At 28.8% G+C, this 23,790-nt stretch overlaps 1 protein-coding gene across 1 annotated transcript in view; it reads left to right on the top strand.

Annotated features, from left to right (window-relative positions):
- Positions 1–23,790, top strand: part of Sema5c (Semaphorin 5c) — a 51,392-nt gene that overhangs the window by 5,817 nt on the left and 21,785 nt on the right. Inside the window, exons 2-3 of the mRNA XM_065503917.1 lie at positions 277–515; positions 8,136–8,235. Coding sequence (XP_065359989.1) covers positions 284–515; positions 8,136–8,235 — 332 coding nt within the window. The 5' untranslated portion in view covers positions 277–283. The remainder of the gene's footprint in view (positions 1–276; positions 516–8,135; positions 8,236–23,790) is intronic.

Raw genomic sequence — 23,790 nt, 5'->3', positions numbered from 1 at the left:
AGACAGATACAACTTTATTATTTGTTGGCAACAAGTTGTTGCTGCTAATTCTAGTTTTTTTTGTTTATAATCATTTCTGATGAATTTATAATAAAAAAACAACAATTAATTTACAATATCTACATATCTTTACATATGTGCTTATGTATATATGTAATTATACAAACATTTAATTATATTATTCTTTTCATAATATGTACTTAAATAGATAAATTTAATAGCATTTGTTAGCAATTAGTAATAATTTCTTGTTTTTTATTTATTCTTTATTTACAGTATAATAATGATAATACTACTACTACACCTGCTAGATAAAACTAATTACAATAACAACATGATGTTATTACAAATCTTAATATTTCTAATCACTTTGTTGAGTTTTCACAATCCCACTGAGGGATTTCATCAACAGCAGCAGCATCATCACCAGCAGCAGCAACATCATCAGCAAATGATTAATTTAGAGGCTAATTATGAATTAATTGAAAATGATTCCCGTTACATATCATATCAAGGTAAGTTAACAAATTTATTTTAATTTCAAATCATACACTCAATAATTCACGTATTTAAGTAATTTTGATAATTGTGATTACTACAATGTTCACACTTGCATACTTTACACAATAACATCCCAGCAGTTCTGGGCGACATACATGGCAAGTACATGCTGGGGTCAATAGACCCTGCATAGATTACAAAAAAACTGCCTGATAGATGATCCAAAGTAGCCAATGTATTCACAAACTGGTTTTATGGAGTCAGTTACCTTACTAGCTACCGAACTGGTTACTGCATTATCTACATAACTAGTTATTTAACATGTACGCCTGCTAAAGACAGTCCAATAACCGACTGCTTGTAAATAAACCTTCGTCCGACTACTATAAAATATACAACTTCTGTTAGATAAAATAACTACATTCTAAAGTACAGTACAAAATAAACTTTTAAAGTGACTACACTGTAGATTACTTAGAGGCACTAAAGTGGCAATTGACTTCATGATAGATTACAAGGGATGCAAGTATACTGAAGCAAAAATAAAATAAACAGTATGAGAATTATATCAACACAATTTGTATAAAACCACATAGTACTCACAAAAAAATGCAGTACAAAATAAACGTTTAAAGTGCCCACACTATAGATTACTTAGAGACACTTAAGAGACAATTGTCCTCACGCTGACTTATCTCTGCACACCAAAATACATATATAAATTGGAGTCAGCCAAGCGATCCGACATCAGTGACAATTACTGTCTTTAAGGGATACATTGACTTTTGTAAAACAGCTGGAATGTAAATTTAAATACTTTTGGCTGGCAAGTATGTGTGCGAGAGTGAGATAGTCTAAACAGACCTTCCTCCGACTTCTCTCCAATAGATAAGTTCTGGTGGGTAAAATAACTACTTTCTAAACTGCAGTACAAAATAAACTTTTAAATTGACTACACTCTAGATTACTTAGAGACACTAAAGTGACAATTGACTTCACTCTAGATTACCTGGGATGTATAAAGTAAACAATTTTCTTCGCTCTGCACTACAAAGTTTCAAATGGTCCAAAATGTATAAATTGGGGTCAGCCAAGTGATCAGACGTTACTGACACTTACTGTCTATAAGGGATACATTGACTTTTGTAAAACAGCTGGGATGTAAATTTAAATACATTTGGCTGGCAAGTATGCGTGCGAGAGTATGATGGTCTAAACAGACCTTCCTCCGACTTCTCTCCAATAGATAACTTCTGGAGAGTTAAATAACTACTTTCTAAACTGCAGTACAAAATAAACTTTTAAATTGACTACACTCTAGATTACTTAGAGACACTAAAGTGACAATTGACTTCACTCTAGATTACCTGGGATGTATAAAGTAACCAATTTTCTTCGCTCTGCACTACAAAGAGCACATACGTATCAAATGATCAAAAATATATAAATTGGAGTCAACCAATTCATCATACATTAGTTACAATTACTGTCTATAAGGGATACATTGACAATTTGTAAATCTACTGGGATGTAAATTTAAATACATTTGGCTGGCAAGTATGTGTGCGAGAGTGTGATAGTCTAAATTTTGTTCGTACTTGAACTTTATATACAAATCTCGCATAAAAATGTATGCGGAAGATTGTTTTCATTACATATTTCGAAAGTCTGTATTGAAGATCTGAAGACCCGTACAAATGAGATTAATACTCGCAATCGCACTTTATTTATTTAAGCACAATCTTGTATTTTTTATTTCTTTTTTTATATAGTTTTTGAAATTTATTATTACATGCGTACGCGTATGGACGCCTCGTGTTTATGTTCGCATTTTTTAAGTGTAAAATAAATAATTTACTCTGTAGTTAAAGCATTGAGTACGATAATGACAAATACTAAAACTTAAATCAACTAAATTGAATTGAATTACAGTTGTCTTTTGATTACACAAAAAATATAATGTTGATAGGAATACAATACAATAAAACATGCAATGCGGAAAATTTGTTTGTAATACCCTACAGCAGATACTCAAAACCTAGCCAAACCTAGGACAAGTAGCCGAATTACCGCATTCGATATAGAGTAAAATTTATCGTAATTTTCTTATTTCAGATTATCGATATCGAGCAATAAATTTAGTAGATTTTATTATAATTTCGATATTGAAATTATGTTTCAATACGATAAATCATTCGATCATGATTAGATGAAATGGTTCTAGCTTTTACTTTTACATAAATTTCCAATACCATTTAAAATCAGTTTTCTGTAAACCTGATTTCTGTAAAAGTCTTATTTACAGTATGTTTAAGAAACTAAGAGCGAATCTGACAATTGTTTTTAATCGAATTTAAACATGTAAAACCTAAAAGTTAATTCTCCATATTCTTGGCGATAAAAACTAATATTGTCTGCGGTAGGTCTTCTACTAAAATGGGCCATATTCAAATTACCTAAAGATTTATCTACCATAACATTTGCTTACTCAAATTACTTAATTTTGTTTTCTTTTAATAGTAAAAAAAATCTCAAAATTATATTATATTTTATTTGTTTTTCATGTTAGCACACATATACTAAATGTTACATCGTTATTTCTGCTTCAAAGATTTTATTATTTTATAATTTTATTTAAAAATCCCCTGTTTTTTTTTTTTGTTAATCTCTCATATCTTTTCGTTTTATATTATATTTTATGATGTAATTTTATTTTTTTTATCATCTGTTTTCAAATTATAAATGTAGTTTATTTATTTAATGTGAATTTAATATTTGTTTTGCACTTGTTTATAAACTGAGAATATTTTTGTTAAATATTTAAATGCTGATTTTAGCATTTTCGTTGAATGTTGATTTAAGGGGTTTCTTAAATTTCCTGGGTTTTTTTTGTTGGTATATGTCTCTGCTTAAGTTTGGTTTGTGATCGTTTTACATAAATTATGGAATTTTTTTTTGTGGATTTAGCAAATTGTTGTTGTTTTAATTTTTAAAATTTTATTTAAACAAAAATTTAATGCCAGACAAGCCTTTATTTATAATTGAAACCCTTGTTTAAATAATATTTTAGACATTTTGGTTTGGTTGGAAGTGTTTTAAAAGTAATATATTTTAATTATTCTATGAGCTTGGGTTTAAGGAATATTAAAACACTGTGCAAACGTTTGTGGTTCACCGGTTGTTTCCAAATGAGATCAACGGGATAGAGAAATTACAAATTTTCAATCTATCCAAGTCTTTAGATTATATTGAGAAAATTACAACATTCCATACAATTGAATTTGTGTATACACGTTTGCCGAATATAAGTCCCACTGTACTCTATAGAGGGATTTTTATTCCAGAGACCCAACAACATTTTCAATCTGGGAATAAATCCAATTCCTCTGACTTTCCAGTTGGATCCCCTAAATAATCTTTCTCACAAAAGCCTAACTCTATGTTCTAAAGTTTAGTTCTCCTTCCCACATGTTCTACAGACTTCACTGTTTGAAAAACGCATGCCAGCAAGGTGTTACTTCAATTCAATGCGACCAGTGAGGACTCCTAGTAGTCATAATAATACTGGTCTACTTAAATTAGTTATATCCTTATTGGGTTCTCCACTTAGCGTTTTCATCATCTCTCCAATGGTAGATTCTCTCCAGTGTCTGACATGTTGAATATGTCCCTGTTCCATGAGCTATTTTTGAACTCCTAAAAGATTAAGCTTGGTTTAGGCTAACTTTAGCCATAGTGTAACCAATATTAGCCTTTTCGTTGCGTATGAACCCATGGAGGCTTATAACGCATACGATCTTTAGGCAAGTGCTATGATAACTAGCAGACTTTGAAAATTTTGACAATTTTAAATATAAACTCCTAGACCTGTTCTGACATTTTCTTCATATTTCACCAGAGAGAATTTTTTCAATGAGGTAGTTCTCACTGCACCACTTTGTGGATTATAGATCGTCTAAAACGAAACTTGTTTTTACCCAAAAAACATCAAAATGATATCCTAATTTCCCGTACTTTTTCTAATTCCCGGGATATATGTAATTCTAAATTAAATCCAAAACCAGTAAAATCTTTCGAATAAGTAGTCTTCATAGATATATACAAGATTGCGGGTTGTCCAATATTGATCCAAAAAATTTAGGGGTTTTCATTATAATAGTGGAATTTGACCTGTATTGTCATACTCCTCAACATTCATATCGGAATGTATTCAAGTATACTGTCAAACAATCTGTTGATATAATGATATTATTATATTTCCAACATATTTGGTCATAATCTGCGAAACTGAATATTGTAACTTTAAGAACAAAACCTATAAAGAAATTTCCAAAATTTTCCCTAGTTCTCTGCCATTTCACTTTGACTTAAAACTTAAGTATTTTTTAGTGAAGCAAACACCTGAAGAAGTAGATAAAGCTTTTAAATTTCATGGTTTGTTTTCAACTGTTTTGGACTGGAAAATGCTTCCAAAAGACAATTGATCTTCATGAAGAGAATTTTGAAAAACAATCAAGACATTTTGGAATAAAGACAACTATAAAGAAGTATTTAACTTTTTAATTCTTTTTATTAAAAAGTAAGCCAAGTAGAAAGCCTTATAAGTTCATTGAAGATAAATGATCTACAAAGACTGTTACATCTAATGAGACGTTTTTCTCCAATATCCGATATGTCAAACAGTTCGTCGAATATTATTTGCTAAGCCTACAATTAAAAATATCAGTAAAAGTGGACTACCTTTTCACAAATTTATCAGTGTCAGTGTTACAACTAGAGTTTCCAAAAAACCGTAGAATTTCAAAACCGCGGTTTCGGTTTTAAAAAATTGAAAACCGATCGATTTCGGTCGGAAAATTGGTACTTTATTTTCTAATTGTACGTTTTATTATATTAAATTTGTTTACTTATGTACATAATAGTTGGCAATAGTACTATTTCTTTATTGTAATAGTACTTTTGGAATATTTTATAATAATAAACCTAAAAATTACACACACATGATCCTTATTGAGTTAGAATTCGCAAAAGCTGACTTTAGTGGTACATTTCTTTTGCATTTTCAATAATAATGGGCCCAGAAATATGAAATTAAGCTGAGTGGGAATACAAAATATGGGTCTTTATGTTACTTTTTTAATTCTAATAATACGTTTCGAATGAGCTAGAATCCACATTACAATGAATCAATAAACTTGAAACTAGAGCCATGTTATCCTGAATTATTATTAATTCACAAAGGCAGACTTAATAGTACTATTTCTTACTTCTAATTGGGGTGACGAAGCGCACCGGGTCAGCCAGTACTCCATACTTTTATTGAATATTTGAAAATAACTAAAGGCAGGGTCACACACGGCAAATATTTGCTCAAAAAAGCGTAACCACTTTTTTTTAGCACAAATTTGTTTGACGTTCAGCATCAAATAAAATAAAACTCAATTTTTTGTTTTAAATCATCCCAAATAAAATAAGTTTTTGAAATAAATAAAAGAATTCAAATGTATTTTATTTAGTGGTTACGTCTTTTTCGTCAAATATTTGTCATGTGTGACCCTACCTTAAGCCTTTGTTTAAAACATTTTGCATTCTTTTTTTTAATTAAATAAATAGTCACTTGATTTTTAATTGTCAGGAAATACTTGGATGAATCATTGGATGAAAAGATTTGTTTCTCATTTCTAAATTTATAATTTTTCTACTGAAAATAGATTAAAAGTAAAAACCGAAGCATAATTGTCGGTTTCGATTAAAAGCGAACACGAAACTCCAGTTACAACAGTGTTTTACAAGGATTGCGCTAATTTTATTTTTACAGACACTGCTTTTGTCTCGATAAATTCAGAACTATAACAATCTATGTGTATTCAACAATGAACAATTTTGTTGGAAAATTCATGCAGCAACGAATTGAACTATTCGTTGAAACAATCAAACCATTGTGTTTAAGACAGTAGTGATAAAAAATTAAATGATCTTAAAAAATTAAAGCTCTCAGGACAGCCACTAGCACTGCTGGGCTGTGATTCGTGTTCATTAATGAACAATTTTGTTTGTAAATTTATGCAACAAAGCACTGTTCTTTCAAACAATCAGAATATAGTGGGCACGACAAAAACCTGAAAATATGTTTTGCCGCTGCTTCACCCTAACTCGGTACAGTGGTATAAAAAGAGTTTATCGCTCTTTTACTCACACTGCTATTGGAATGTAAGTAATAACTGAATTTTCCTTTCAGTTCGGGGAGACTGTCCCGAAATAGTGATTTCACCTATCATTTCGTTAGAAAATAATGTGACTAGATATTTTAGTATGTTTCTGTCCTAGGCGGTAGTTAATTGACCCTACACAGATTTCAAATCCTAAAATCCAAATTACAAAAATTCACTTAAGGTGTTTTTAGACGATAAGACTTTACGTACGACTTTACGAAGAGAAAATAAAATGCAAATCCATACGTATGCCAAAAAATGTGCTGAAAGTCTTTTTATCCGTATGAGGTAAAATAAGCTGTTTCGCATTTACATATAAATGCAACTCTGACATTCTTATTTTTTTAAAAAAATTTCACCAAATAAAGAGAGCCCTACGACTTTCAAATTTTCATCCGTATTTTCTTTCAATGTCAAATGATTTCATTACAAATTTTTACTCATTTACACAAAATGTTGACATATCATATTAATTGTGGGACAATGTAAACGGGACTTTAGTGACAAATGACTCTACAATAGATTACTTCTTATTATAACTTGGAGTTACTATAGTGACAAACAAATATGAAAACAAAACTAGTTAAATATCTTTATTTTTAATAAAAATTATAGTTTTTAATTTGATGGTAACCATTAGGCCAAATCGGGCCTCTTTTGTATATTTATATTTTTTATTGACATTCCAGCGGCTCTCTGCAACATAAAATTTACGTCCTTGTAACTGTTGAAGGTCCATTTTCACATACGATTCATCATCCATGAAAGGCCAGTTATTAAATTTTGTCAAAAGTTGTTCGTAAAGTAAATGAGACCGTTTTAAGCAGTAATATATTGCTTTTCTGTACGATTTGGATATTTCATGTTACGATATGACCGTAAGCCAGCATCCAGGATTTTGTTTAATACAACGCACTATTTTCGTTGTAATGTCTTGGTCTCGTCTGCTACGATCCGTGCTTAAGATTCCTCTGTAACGTTTTATAACATCATTCACAGTACTTTTTGGAATCTTCAGTTTTTTTGCTATCTTACACCTGATCATGTTGGATTTTTTAGAAAATTGTGCCAGAATAACGGTTGGTTTGTTTAGAAAGTCATGCCAAAACTAAAATGTTACCATTAGTTTTTTGTAAAAAGCTTATACAGTGCGCAGAGCCAAACCAGATCAAGGAGATCTACCACCCCGCTAAGATGAGGTCCATGCATAAAGTAATGCTCTCGTAGTTTTAATTTTAGTTATAAGATTTAAACACTCATTGTTAGGCCTAATTATATAGGCAGCTTAATAAATAAATAAAAAGTTTAAAAAAACTCTAACGATCACATTTAATTGAAATCAACTATCCTTCTTAATCTCCTTTATTATAATTTTATACACATATTTAATCATTTTCTTTTTTGTATTATTCCTTTTTACAGATCTTATGACAACAGCCAAACGTTTTGTGGACTCTGACATAACAGCATATTCAGAATTATTATTCGATGTGGCTAGAAATCAAATGATCGTGGGAGCAAGGTAAGAAAAAAAAAGATCTAAACAAACCCAAACATGATTAGAAACTAAGAAATTGAAAAAAAGCAATTATTACAAAATCAATGAATTGAAACTATCTGCAAATGTCAAAACCAGTTAATGGGAATAATTCAAAATATTACTACTTGATATTAATGATTGATTGAATGTTTGTTTGAATGAATGATTGAATGACTAACTGACTGGCTGTATGACATTTGATAGCAGTGCGTAGACTATAAACTCTAAACAAATAAATACAAGAATAAGAAATGAAGAAAAAGAAGACAATTCTAAAGAGGTCTTATCAGCAAAACAAGTGTCAGTTGATTTGTTTTCATTTATATTTTTTCTGTTTCTGTTTTTACATAGAAAACAATAAAAAAAAATGAAAAGAAAACATAGAGTTTTCTGTAAAACTATTGTTGGAAATGTTAGTGAAGGTAAAATTCAAAACTATTCGTTACTTTTGGTTTTTATTTTCTCCAAATCATGTTTAATCTTATCTTAAACAATTTACAACACAATTTGATAAAAAAGCATTTAGGAAACTAGGTTATTTCTGCTAGAGTTTCTTTTTGTTTTAGCCAACAATATGTTAAATTTCAAGATATAAAATTTTGTATAAGTGTATTTTTTTTTTTTGGTTTTTTATAATCCCCCTTTTTTATTTTGTTAAACAAATTATGTATTTATGAATATGCTTTATCAATATGAAAAAGAAAAAGTGTTACGAAATTTTCAGTTTCGTTTTTTTTTTTGGTAATCAGTTTAATAAATGGCAAAAGTAATCATTTGATAGATAATAGAATTTTGTTTGTCCATATAAAAACTAAATACATACTTTACTATGTATACGTACTTATAATATTGTTTTTTATTTACCATTTACTTATTTTGAAATACATATCTCTATATAGGAGTATCAATGTATTTAAGACAAATATGATTTATTTGCTTTGCCGTCGTCGTATTCGAATTTAAATGAGATAAGAATGTAATGTAAACTACCCATTATGTACGACTAGTACCATTCCATGATACCCGTTAAGTCTATGGTACAAAATAATCAATTTCAAATAGAGAAATTTAATAATTTATGCGTAATCTTAAGAGGGATTACACGACTCTTCATGCCAGAATGACTACACAAGTAAACTATAGTTTTAAGTTTTAAATGAAATCTAAGCTTTTCATATTGAAAAAGTATTAAATAAGAAAGTTGTTGGAAAAGTACCAAACCTTATCATTTTGAAGTACTAAATTATTAAGCAGTTCAATGCAATAAATTTGAGGGCTTAATAATGAAATAACATAGGCTTGGGCATACGAAAATTTTACATAAATAAGTTCAGAAGCGGATCCAGAGGGTAAAATAAGGAAATTTCACCTCCAAAACCGAAAAGTTTTAATATCAACAAGTAAGAGAGCTATCTTATATACCCTTCACCAAATTATACTTCAAAATAATAATTTTTAATATTTTTAGTTAAACAAAATTTATTTATTTTTGCAGTTTTTTAATTTTTTGGCAAAAAAATTTTCCAATTGTTTTTTTTAAATTTTTTAAATTTAAAATTTTTTTTTGTTTTTTCAATTTTTTTTTTAGTGAAAAAAACTTTTGCTGAAAAAAAAATCGGATTAAAAAATATTTTTTCGATTTTGACCCATTGTAGGTCCAACTTACTATGGTTTTATATACGTCATTGCTAAGGTCTTTGAAATATCTATCATTAGATATCCATATTGTCTATATTACTGACTTAGTAATCCAGATATAGGTAAAAAATCAAGGTTGTCATGGTTTTTTCCTCATATCTCAGCCATTTGTTTACCGATTTTGCTGATTTTAAATAGCAATCTTCTGGAAAGCATGTCTGACAGAATTATTGAAGATTTTGATCCCGAAGATATCTGGGGTCTTCAGAAAATTGATTTCAACAGACAGACGGACAGAAAGACAGACAGACAGACAGTCAGACGGACATGGCTTAATCGACTCCGCTGTCTATAAGGATCCAGAATATATGTACAGCGAGACCTCGATTATCCGTAATGGTCGGGACCGGGAGCATTCTGGATAATCAATTTTCCCGGTTAATCGAGTACTCATGACTACCTTGAATATGTACCCAAATTTTATATAAGGGTGGGTCAATAAGTCCGCGGCTTTTTCCTGGCTCTTAACTTAAAAATCAACACTGTGAACACGCATTTGTCAGTTGAATCCTGTCAAAATTTGATAGCAGAGTACCTCGTGACTTGAGGAGAAATTGGGAAAAATTAATATCTTCAGCTCATGAAGCATTATATTTTGTTGAAAAAACAATAACTCAAAAAAAGTCTAAGCTTAATAAATACTATGGGAACTCTGCACCATAAATTTCAATGGTAAAAAAGTGGTTTACAAGCACGGAAGATTTCGAATGTTCTGAAAAAACTTATCATAAGATCAAAGGGAATCCCTTAATTCCTATAAATTTGAACGAAAATTGTATTTTTTACAATATTGCACATAGGGTCCACATTTCCTTCGTGGCTTGTAAAATATTTTGCGTCTAAATAGGGAACAAATCAAGGTTTACAAATCCGCTATCTGTTTTCTGATCCCAGCTTTGGGATTTTAGAACATGTGGCCCAAATTTTAAATGTTGATAAAAAAAATAAGTCAAATTCCGTAAAGATAACTGTGTTCGTAAAGAATGTTTTTTGTTAATAAAAAAAAGAGTTAAGTCACCTTTTCGTCCAAAAAACATTAAAAATCTACTATTTTTTCAATTTTTAAATTGAAAATCGTTTGTTTTTGGATTCATAATCGAAATTGCTCTGAAATCATTTGTGTATTATTGGTAATTTAGTTGTCTAACAAACAAAAATAAATCCAAGTCCATTCGGTCAAAAAGTACGCTATATATTTTTAAAAAAGCGGACGAAGTACTTATTAGACTTGGCTTTATTTGCTCGATATTAGAGGCAAAATAGAAAATGTTGGGTTTAACAGTATTTTCTTTATAAAATGTTGTGTATAACAGTTTTTTCTATAGAAAATATAATGTATAACAAAATTTTCTATAGAAAAGAATTGCGCTAATATAAAAATTTTAAAACATTAAAATTTTAATACTGAATTTTATTTCTGATGGTAAAAAAAAATACTTAAATATTATTTTGAAACCGAACAAAAATTAAATTGACGTAAAATTCTTTACAATTAATGCCACGTCCTTTTACACAGAGAAAACAGATTTGTGATAGCCACCGAATTTGTTGCCAATCGAATGATTCAAACTTTGTGACCGAATTTTAAAGGTGTGGCTACAAAATTTTAGAAGGAGTAACAATAGTTTGGTTGCTTCATCTGAAATTCTCCTTTATCTACTGACTTTCTGTTGATAGAACCAAACAAATCTATGTGTTCAACCGAATCATTCAATTGGCACGACGATATACTGACTGTTCTCATACAAAAAAAAAGTTAATTTGAAGTATATCGTTACGAAAAACGATAACCAGAAATTGAGAAAATGGGGGCTAGAGTGCCGGAAATCTGTAAATTTATTTCCTACTAGGCGGATTTATTCTTATCATTGAAACTTGCATAAAAACGATCTTTCTTTGGATGTTTAGTTCACATTTCTTTTACAGTTAAGTTGACATAACAATACTACGAATTTACGTTTGGATAGTTGTTTTTTAAAGCTGTAAGTTGAATCTCTCCTAGTCCCCCTTCTGGTGAGATCCCCGGCTAGTTGGATGACAGTTCCCTTCCCTCTAATGGACGACTTATACAAATTAACTGACAACTTTATGCCCAGATCGTTTAATCATTTCTGTCTATGCTATAATGTTAAAGCGAAGTATGTACCCAAATTTTGTGTGGGAATATCGTGATAACTAGTTGCCACATATAAATATCAAAGTGGATTTAGGAATAACACAAATCCATATAAATAAATGATACATATTTTGTCAATTAATAATATTTTCTCTAACTAGAAGCATTTATTGCATTTTTAACCCAAAAACAAATGGGCGTAAACTTTAAATATAAAGAAATTTAAATAACATTCAAAATCAATTAGACATTTTTTAAAACAATCAAGCGAAAAACAGTGGCATGGATTTCGGTTTGCTTTCAACTTGGTGAAACTGCAGTATTAAAAATAGTGTCGTGATATACTGACACCCGCTGAGATAAGCATTTTTATCAAAAAACCCACCTCTTGTAAAAAAACAAAAAAAAAACAAATTAGTTTTTTAATTAAACTTTCATTTAATTTTCCTATTATAATAAAACAGCAGGATTGATTTATTAACTTTCAACAAGTAGCTAATGCTGGTAATGACAATTAATTAGAAATCAATTGGACGAATTTAATTGAGAATGTTTCCTGAGATAATTATGTACAATGGACAAAACTATTTTAAGTTTTACAATACAAAATTAACCAAGCTGAAGGCTATTGCTATGAGTTACTGAACCCATTACTAGGTACTAGTATTTATATTAAATGTTTATTTGTACAACAATTTAAGAACTTTGCTTAAAAGCAATTTGTGTAACAAAGTGTTTGAAATCTAAGGAAATCAAACTTAAACCTGATCATTATTTATTGCGTGAGATCCTTGTATACTGCTCTTAGGTTTGAGATCAAAGTAAGCATGAAGCATTTTACGCTTCCGCTTTACAAACCCAGAATAAATTCCTCATGTCATGTGTAAACTATAAGATTCAACCACATCACACTAAGCCGGCTAACAATTTAGATGATTGTCTGGTCTTCTTTATAACTTTTTAATACAAATTTTTGTTGGTTTGTTATTTTTTACGGCTTTTAATTTGAATAATTACCGAAACCACAAAAGCCTTTCCATTCTTATCATAATATTTTAATATTTTTTTTTTGTAATGAAATTAAAAACCTTTTCATAAGTCACATTTAATTACATGTATCTACCTACTATGGTTACAAATTGTGAGTAAACGCCTTCTCTTTCAACCTCAATTTAAAGGTCTTTAAAAAGGTTCATTACAATCCCCGTTTAAACACTTGACATTTATTTTGTTAAAAACCATAGAAAGGACAAAAGGATCAGATTTCCTGTATGACGTTTTTGTTTTGTTGCATTTTTTTTGTGAGTCCATTATTGTGTATTATTTTCTGTTCCTCAATTTCTTCCTTAAATCATTTATTTCAAGTACTTACACACAGACGTTTTTAGGGTAATTAACTCTAAAGTCATTAAATTGGGGTTTTGCATGAGGAATAAAATAACTAAATACTTAAGAAGAAAAAAAGGAGAGAAAGAATAAATGAAAATAATAACCAGACATTGATGTTAAAATTTATTATTATTTTTTTGGTTTGTTCATAATTTTTGTTTAAGTAACAACAAAACTGCCTTTCGCTTATGTCTAGCTGTAATTTGAGTTGGTAATTTGAGTTTATTGTTTAATTTTCTTCACCTTAGGAAATAATAAACGTATATAAACAACTGTAATCAGATTTTACGAGCTAAATTATTCCAAAACTTCTTTAAATTACAGTTTTGTTTATGATTTATTTACATCACATGAATGTTTAACTCTTGAAATAACTATTCTCGTGTTAAAAATTTGTTTACGCTAAACGCAATTTATCATAATTTTAATGTTTGAAGTGGTTTTTAGAAAAATTTCTTTAGAAATCTTTTTTACCTACCGCAGTTAAAGTTGCTCGTGCCAATTGTTCATTTTAATTTAAAATACTTCTTTTAAATAAATCTGCAAAGCCTGGATTACCTGGAAGTAGATTTGTAAGCCAGATTTATTAGACAACATTGCTTAGGGGAAATATATATCTGGCCTATTTGAATAGAGCTAAGCTCTTATAATTATCTTCCATAAATATGTATGAACTTAATACAGCACAAATAAGTTTTGCGTACGCTAAACTCACACTACTAAATATGGTACCGATCGGTCAATAATTTACCTTAGCTCCCATAGAACGCCCCTTTCCGAAAATCCCTTTAGTAAGCATACCTCTTAAATATGCTGGTATCAAGAAGAAATTCACTCAAAGTAATTTCTTTATAAACCTAAATTAATATTCCTTAATTTGGAATGATCGGCACATAATCGCCCATAGATTCCATATAATCAATAGATAGTTTAATTGGAAAAATATGGACGATAGTTGTAAGTCTTATACCAAAGACTCCCATACTACTTCTTATACAAAGACTCTTATACTGAAGACTATGTCTTATTGTATACTAAAGACTATGTCTTATTGTATAAGACTGTGTTTTATACTAAAGACTATGTCTTATTGTATAAGAATGTGTCTTATACTAAAGACTATGTCTTATTGTATAAGACTGTGTCTTATACTAAAGACTACGTCTTATTGTATAAGACTGTGTCTTATACTAAAGGCTACGTCTTATTGTATAAGACTGTGTCTTATACTAAAGACTACGTCTTATTGTATAAGACTGTGTCTTATACTAAAGACTACGTCTTATTGTATAAGACTGTGTCTTATACTAAAGACTACGTCTTATTGTATAAGACTGTGTCTTATACTAAAGACTGTGTCTTATACTAAAGACTTATACTAAAGACTATGTCTTACTGTATAAGACTGTGTCTTATACTAAAGACTATGTGTTATTGTATAAGACTGTGTCTTGTACTAAAGGCTATTTCTTATTGTATAAGACTGTAAATTATACTAAAGACCATATCTTATACGGGATTCATACGATGACTTTTTTTGTGACTTTAAGTTATGATTTTAGAGTTTGTTGGCAAGATGGTCTTATACTAAAGACTATGTCTTATTGTATAAGACTGTGTCTTATACTAAAGACTATGTCTTATTGTATAAGACTGTGTCTTATACTAAAGACTATGTCTTACTGTATAAGACTGTGTCTTATACTAAAGACTATGTGTTATTGTATAAGACTGTGTCTTATACTAAAGACTATGTGTTATTGTATAAGACTGTGTCTTGTACTAAAGGCTATTTCTTATTGTATAAGACTGTAAATTATACTAAAGACCATATCTTATACGGGATTCATACGATGACTTTTTTTGTGACTTTAAGTTATGATTTTAGAGTTTGTTGGCAAGATGGTTTGAGTGAAATCAAATTCAAAAGAGAATTGATAAAATTGCATGACTGGAAAGTCATCTTGCGAATCCAGTATAAGGCTGTGTTTTATAAAAATCATACTTTTTAAGAACATATTTAGAAATGTTATGAATTGAAATCAAATAATGTCATTTATCATTACGTTTTTCAAATCTTGCGAAAATTTTGGAAAACCATACTTGCACCGACTATAACTGCACACCAGTTAAATATTCACAATCATTATTAAAAGGAAACGGAAACATTAAACAATATTGTTTTTCATATATTTCAAATTAAAATATAGAAACAAAACAACAAAATATAAATGAATCATATGACAAAGTTGATTATTTCAAATACGTTTGTAGTTAGTAATGAAAGCGCAAAACAAACGATTTCTTTCTCAAGTTCAAGTAATTGCAAAAATACACTATTTACGAAAAAAAAACACAACTTTTTCATGTTTCCTGAAAAACCTTAAATATGAAACAGTCATAATAAAAAGTATTAAACAAACTGTGATAAAACAAACAGGCATTAATTATGAAGTTGAAAAAAAAAGCTAACTGAAAATAACCCAGCAAACAAAACAAGTCATTTTAATTATGAACAAACAAAGAAACTAGTACAAAAACGGAAATGTACTTAACCTACATTTCAAACAATATTACAATGAAATTGTATCTACATATACTTGTCTTTATATGTACACCATTATGTGAAAATGTATCACGTGTTTTTTTATTTTTTTGTTTTTGTCCCAGAGAAATTCATCATTATCATCATTATTTTGCTTGAGACAACAAATACCAACATTTTTTTGTATTTTTTTGCTAGTTTTTTTATACATTTTCGCTGACGTGACTTTAGCCTCGCAGACATATTGGCTGCAAAAATTCTGTTTAATTGTTAAGTATTTTTTTGCTTTTCTAGTAAACATCAATGCTGTCAAAGTATTGAATAATGGTTATCAAGTATTTGCATACTTTTTTGGATATTCGATATCAAAAAGTGAATATCTACTTGCTAATTTTAGAGGAAACTCATCATTGAATATTTAATATAAAATATGTTTTACATGTCTGAAGAAAAATTAATGCAAACACTATAAAAGGGTTCTGTTATTTTCAAACATGTACAATAATCATTTAAAAAAATCGATCGGGTATTATTAACTAACCGATTAAAAAGTATTGAGTAGTATCGAATAACTAATAAACTTTGTGAAAATGTGCTAAAATTGTTGTTTAGTTTTGTTGGCATTTTTTTCTACTTTTATTTTAATAGTTTAACAATTTGTTTACACATCACACTTAAAATAATAAAAAAAAACTAAGTAAAGTCAACAACAAAAAACTTTAATAATATTGTCGATAGGGTGATAAGGTGTATAACCAATTTAATTTCATTTTAGTCATTTGACAAATACTATTTCAAATGTCATTGACAGAGGGTGGGGGAAGTTTGAGTTCTCATTTGTTATTGTAAATACAGGGGGAAAATTAATATTGCTACATTTTTACCTTTTAAAAACGGTGGTTTATTTCTTTAAAATAATCATAAGTCTTTATTTTGCAAATAAAAGCAGTTTAGTAGTTTAAAATTTGCAACAACACATTATTTACACAACAATTTAAGTAGTCACACTTTTTAAATACACACACTTATATACACACCTTAAAAACACACTTTATAATGTCCAAGAATACACTGGTAATACAGTTGATGTTAATTCTAACAGCGTCTATGAAAAACTCAACTGACTGCAACCGCTGCCACTATTTATACATATGTATACACTGCCACCTTCCATCGGTTTCATGAATTATCTTAACAGACAAAACTAGAATGTTCAATTTCTAGAGCTTTAAGCAGCTTCAATGTTAATGTTGCAAAGACTTACAAACAATGTTAATAACTGCGTGTTATCAACATTGTTTATAAGTAGAAGTTTAGACCGATGGAAATGTTTATTAACATGATGAATGTTGCTAGCAGCCGTTTCAGGCCGTTAAATTCGAATTGATAATGTGAAGGTGAAAACAAAATTTCGATTTAGTAAAATTTGTTTTAGCATGTCTTAAATGACCTACTTTTAGACCAGACAGCGTTTCAAGCTGCGTTTCCGCATATACCGTAATTGGCACCGAAAACGAAATTCCATACATTTGCACCGAAAAAAAGTTCGTTTCACAAATCTGCAACGAAAATTGGGAACGAAACGGCACCGATCAGTAACGAAAAACCTGTCATTTGGGGTCGGAACGAAAACAACTTCAAATAGGTTGTTTTCGGTACTGTAGGAACGAAATTATTTTAATTATTATTTTTTTATTTCAAATTTAAAGAAAATCAGAATGAATAGAAAAAATTTTTTTTTCTTTATTGGAAAAGGAAAAATAATAGATTTTGTCAAAAATAATGAAATTCTATTTAATGTGCGACATCCAAAATTAAAAAATAATTTCGTTTCTGTTTTATGCCGCTGAAACGAAAACAATTCTGAAACGAGACGGTGACGAACACCAACATTTTTCAGTTTCAGTTTTCGTTATCGGCGCCGATTACGGTGTATGCGGAAACCCAACTTCAGTGGGGAGTGTGAGGTCTGTCTTCAAAACTTAAAAGTTCTCTGCTACGCCTATGTAAAATTTCTAGTCAATCTGCTTAGCCAGTTAGAAATCACAGATTTATTTCACAGTGCCATATTGGGCACCCTGTATTCGAATATTTTAAGACAAACTTGAAATTCCCAAACGTAAAAATATTTAGTATTGTATTAACGACTCCAATGTGAAAATAAAAATGTTTTTCGTATCAGATAATTTCTGCAAAAGTTTCGTAATCTTTTTCCCAAGCAAGGAGGACAACATTGACCAATTCACTGTTTTTAAACATAATTTCTCTGCAAACAATATTCTGAGAGCTGAATTCATTCTTCCTCTATTGAAACTCCAAGTTTAAAACAGTTCGTTCCAACTATGGGACGTTGCAAAATGCGCTTAATTGATTTTTTAGAATTAATATTTATTTATTATATTTTGTACCGGGTAAAAGTAGACAAAATTCTACATCACTAATAGCTAAAATCGTTATTCTAGGTTGCATACTTTTTCTGCAGTATACTGTCAAAGTGGATAAAATTTTTCGTATTTTTAGATAAAGTAATAAAAATTGAAATTAGACACAATTAAAATATTTTTTTTTTGTTTAAATCATTTTAAATCTAACTTTTTATGATGGAATCATCAACTTCAGATATTTGAGTATTTAGATTTTTTTTGTAAAAGTATTTTTGTTTTTTTTTCTAAATGTTCCCAAATTTAAAGTTTTATATGTTTGTTTTTAAACTATATAATAAAAAAAACTACAACATTTAGGCTTTTATTTTAAGAAAAAAAATCTTGCGCATGTTTGCCTTTCTTTAAATTAAGATTTTATAAAAAGACTCGAGCTGCACTGTGGGGGAAATGAAAAAAATTGAAATAAATCTGTAACTTCTAAACGTATAGTCCGATTTTAATAAAATTCCCCATGGCTATAGACGAGGTGTAGCTGATTTTATGTTTTGAAGTTGGAGTTAAAACGCTAAGACGTGTCGGAGACTCAAGGCCTCAAAGTGAGGTAACTCGGGAATATCACAAATTAAAAATCATGCCAACGATTTTAATATACGTTGAATCTACAAGAAGACCCCTACAAAAACCAGTGTTACCTATATATATTAGAGTGACAATCAGTTGTATGGAAAAAATTTTTTGTTAAAATTTTGAAGAGTGCCGGGTGGAATATTGTGACACTATGCCTAAAAGTTAAGTGCTGAAAATTTGAGCCAAATCGGTCAACGACTTCTGGACGCGCATCGAGGTCAAAGTTCAGATATATGCAATATTATACTATTTATATGGAATAAATAGGTGAAACTCGTTAAATTTCTGCATTGTTTTCTAGAAATGTATAGATTTATTTATATTAATGAATATTACATTAAAAAAATTTTTTTGGAAGTTAACCCTGCATCTCCTTTGGGTCAAAATGACCCAAAAACTGTATTATCGCCAAAATTGAGGAAAAATGCAAATTTTTCAGATATTTTAAAAATTTTGCTACTAAATAAATACTTTTGCAATTGAATGCAAAATAATCGAAATGTGTACGTAATTATCGTTGTAATGAGATATAAATGACAAAATTTGGTTAAAAAATGTTAAAGTTATTACAAATTCGCCAGACCATTAACGTGTTTCAGGCCACTTGAACAAAAAATTTAGGAAAAAAATTAACATATTTCGAGAAAAATTAAAATAAAAGCTAATTTTTATTTAAAATATGTCCGTATTTACTTCTGTATGAGTTTTTGTCTTCGTAGGATACCGTTAACCTATTGGCAGGTATGGCCAAAAAAAATTATTTTTTTTAACGGCTGTTTCAAAACTCCATTTTCAAATTTTTAAAAATTTTGTTAAACAAATTTCAGAATTTTTTGATTATCACATTGGGATTTATTGAAATCAAAATAGGGAATAAAAATATGAAAAAATTATGTCAATACCTCTTCCAGTTTTTCCGTACCTGCGATTTAAATTTTGCGATTTTCAAGAAAAACTATTTTTTTGTCCATATTTAGGCGAATGAGCCCAATTTCCTTAATGTTATAAATTTTAATTAAAACCTATTCATAATATTATAGTCCCTGTAATTTTAAATATGGTCTGAAAGTTTTACTAAAATCGGAAAACGATAACCTTAAATCGTGAAGGTCAAAGGTCAAATTTTTCAATATTTGGAATTTCTAAAGAAAAGATAGCGAAATGTTATATATTTTTTTGCCGATTTTAATGAGACTTGAGGAAAGTATAACTTAAAGTCCAGAATTTAAAATAACGGCACAAAAATGGAATTTAACTCTTAGCAGCACTTGGGGTCCAAATTACCCTCAACATTTAAAATCACGAAAAACACAGCCATTTTGACCCCAAGTGCTCTTAAAGGATTAAATCCATTTTTGCACTGTTGTTGTAAATGTTAGACCCCAATGTATATTTTGCTCAAGTTTCATTAAAATCGGCCCAAAAATATATAACATTTCGCTATCTTTTCTTTAGAAATTCCAAATATTGAAAAATTTGAACTTTGACCTTCACGATTTAAGGTTATCGTTTTCCGATTTTAGTAAAACTTTCAGACCATATTTAAAATTACAAGGACTATAATATTATGAATAGGTTTTACTTAAAATTTATAACATTAAGGAAATTGGGCTCATTTGCCTAAATATGGACAAAAAATTTGTTTTTCTTGAAAATCGCAAAATTTAAATCGCAGGTACGGAAAAAGTGTAAGAGGTATTGACATAATTTTTTCATATTTTTATTCCCTATTTTGATCTCAATAAATCCCAATGTGATGATCAAAAAATTCTGAAATTTCTTTAACAAAATTTTTAAAAATTTGAAAATGGAGATTCGAAACGGCCGTTAAAAAAAATATTTTTTTTTGGCCATACCTGCGAATAGGTTAACGATATCCTACGAAGACAAAAACTCGTACACAAGTAAATACGGATATATTTTAAATAAAAATTAGCTTTTATTTTAAATTTTCTCGAAATATGTTAATTTTTTTTTTATATTTTATGTTCAAGTGGCCTGAAACACGTTAATGGTCTGGCGAATTTGTAATAACTTTAACATTTTTTAACCAAATTTTGTCATTTATATCTCATTACAACGATAATTACGTACACATTTCGATTCTTTTGCATTCAATTGCAAAAGTATTTATTTAGTAGCAAAATTTTTAAAATATCTGAAAAATTTGCATTTTTCCCGAATTTTGGCGATAATACAGTTTTTGGGTCATTTTGACCCAAAGGAGATGCAGGGTTAACTTCCAAAAAAAAATTTTTAATGTAATATTCATTAATATAAATAAATCTATACATTTCTAGAAAACAATGCAGAAATTTAACGAGTTTCACCTATTTATTCTATATAAATAGTATAATTTTGCATATATCTGAACTTTGACCTCGATGCGCGTCCAGAAATCGTTGCCCGATTTGGCTCAAATTTTCAGCACTTAACATTTAGGCCTAGTGTCACAATATTCCACCCGGCACTCTTTGAAATCTAAGAAAAAAAAATCGGCTGTCACTCTAATATATATATTAAAAAGTATTTTTTTTTTTTGGGCTTATTTTTTTTTTCGAAAGAAGTACTTTCATTAATGTTTAGTTATACAGAAAATAAATAATGTTTTTATATTTTTCTCAAAGGTATTATTTTGTTCTATAGAAAAAAATAACTTAAAATTTTGTATAACTGCGAGCTTCAGAGCCTTCCGAAATAGATAAATTTTTTATGTAAATTTCAATTTAATGCCAAAATTTTCAAATCGCATAGCTGCTTTCTAAAAATTAAAACGTCTTTTGTATGTCCCAATATGTTCTTAAATATTTTGGAAAAGGAATTTATAGCCCGGACCTCGGTACCGCCAACAGCGTCAAAAATTTAAAGATATAATTTTTGGAATTTTTTAAAAGTTTTTTTTTTGGATAGTAAGTTACATTGGATGTGATTCAACCCAGTGTGCGTCGGCCCAAAAGACATGGACCCATTTCCGAGCCAATGCAAGCACAGTAACAGTTGATTTTCAGCCGACAAAGCATCATTGGATTTGATTTAAACAAAGGCACTCTTTGAAATTAAAGTTTCACTATCGTCGAACAAAAACTCAGGTCTTAACATTTTAAAAGCTACATTTTTGACAAACTTATTGAATTTACAAGTTTTGTGGAACTACCATTACGTCTGAAATATTGGACTGATTTTAGTTATTTTCAATGTCAAAATTCTTAAGATTATATCTGATATATTAATAACACAAATCAGTAGGTTATCAGTTAGCAATGAAAGTTATTTTTCAGCCAATCAACGACAGTAGACATCGTTTGATCGACTGCCCTACATATAAGGATGCAGAAATGTTCTTATTTTAGAAATTACAAACGGAATGGAAATCTTATAAAATTACCCGAGAACATATCTATTAAGATTGCTTATATCTTTAATTAAAAAACAACAAATTAAATAAATTGTATCGAGTTTTTCACCCTTGATTAACTGCGCGTTACTTAGCACTTTAAAATTTAAAAACAAATAAACAAATTAATAAAATAACCGGTAGCAAATATTAAATTAAAACCATTTAGAAAATTTATATGTTAGCAATAAAAAAATTTACTTAATTTTTGTGGTTATTGATGTTGTTTATTACTTAAACAAATTGAGCATTATTACATGATCAAGAAAATAAAATATTCATAATTAAATTAAAGTGAATTGTTTAACTCCGAATGAGAAAACAAATCACAAACATTAATTGCAAAGTGAAATTGAATATGTCCAATATTTATTTAACAAATTGAATAAAAAAAAGTACAAGTAAACAAAAAAAAATATATTTGTCAATTTGAAAACAAAATAATTAATAAAACAAATAAATAAAAGCATTAAAAAAACATGATTTACACACAAGTCAAAATGCACGATTACAAGTATAAAAAAAAAAAATACATTCACATGAGTACGAAAGAAGTGTGTAATAAATTTTCATATTGATTTTGGGCTGTTACAATCGAGTGTGATATTTTCACACGTTTTTCTAATGTTGAATTCACGTATGGCGGTGTGGTGAGTTCGAAAAATGGGGGGATTTAGCAACAATTATGTTGAGTTTACTATGATTTGTTTGGTGTTGTTATTGCTGCAAGTATTTGTTTGTGGTTGTCGTTAACTTTGAATAATACTTGATTTGTATTATTATTATTATTAGATTTTTATTTATTTAATGAAATACATAATATTACAGTAAATACTTGCAGTGCACAGTGCTCAAATAAATATTTACACATTAATTAAATATTTATATATTATTTGTTTAGTAGAAATATAGATTTTATTTGAGTTTTATTTAGTTAATTTACTAGGTCTTTTGGTAGTTGGGTAATTTGTAATTTGCATAACACTAAATAATATTTTATAAGGTACATTTTAATAGTTATTATTCTATAAATTATTCAGTGTCAGGGCCAAATGCATAAATAAATGTAATAACTATAAAATATATTTATTTAATATGAATAACTGAATAATATTTAACTAATAGTAACTCAGTTGTAATACATGCTTGCAATATATGAAAAAAATATACACATTTTTAAAAGGGGCAAGGTTTGTGGAACTTCTGAGAAGTAAGTAAAGGCTTTTTATATAAGTATTTGATATTGGTGAAAACCTTAGGTCTTGAAGATTGATATTTTTGTAAAACTAAATAATTTTATAAATGTTTGGGAAGTCATTTAACTTAAAAACTAAAAAAAATTATAATATTTCCATATCAATGAAGAAAAATATAAAATTTGAAT

Source organism: Calliphora vicina, chromosome 3 (assembly GCF_958450345.1).
Source record: "Calliphora vicina chromosome 3, idCalVici1.1, whole genome shotgun sequence".
In the NCBI taxonomy this organism is placed as follows: domain Eukaryota; kingdom Metazoa; phylum Arthropoda; class Insecta; order Diptera; family Calliphoridae; genus Calliphora; species Calliphora vicina.
The sequence above is the reverse complement of the archived record's forward strand: the minus strand, read 5'-3'. Positions and strand labels throughout refer to the sequence as shown.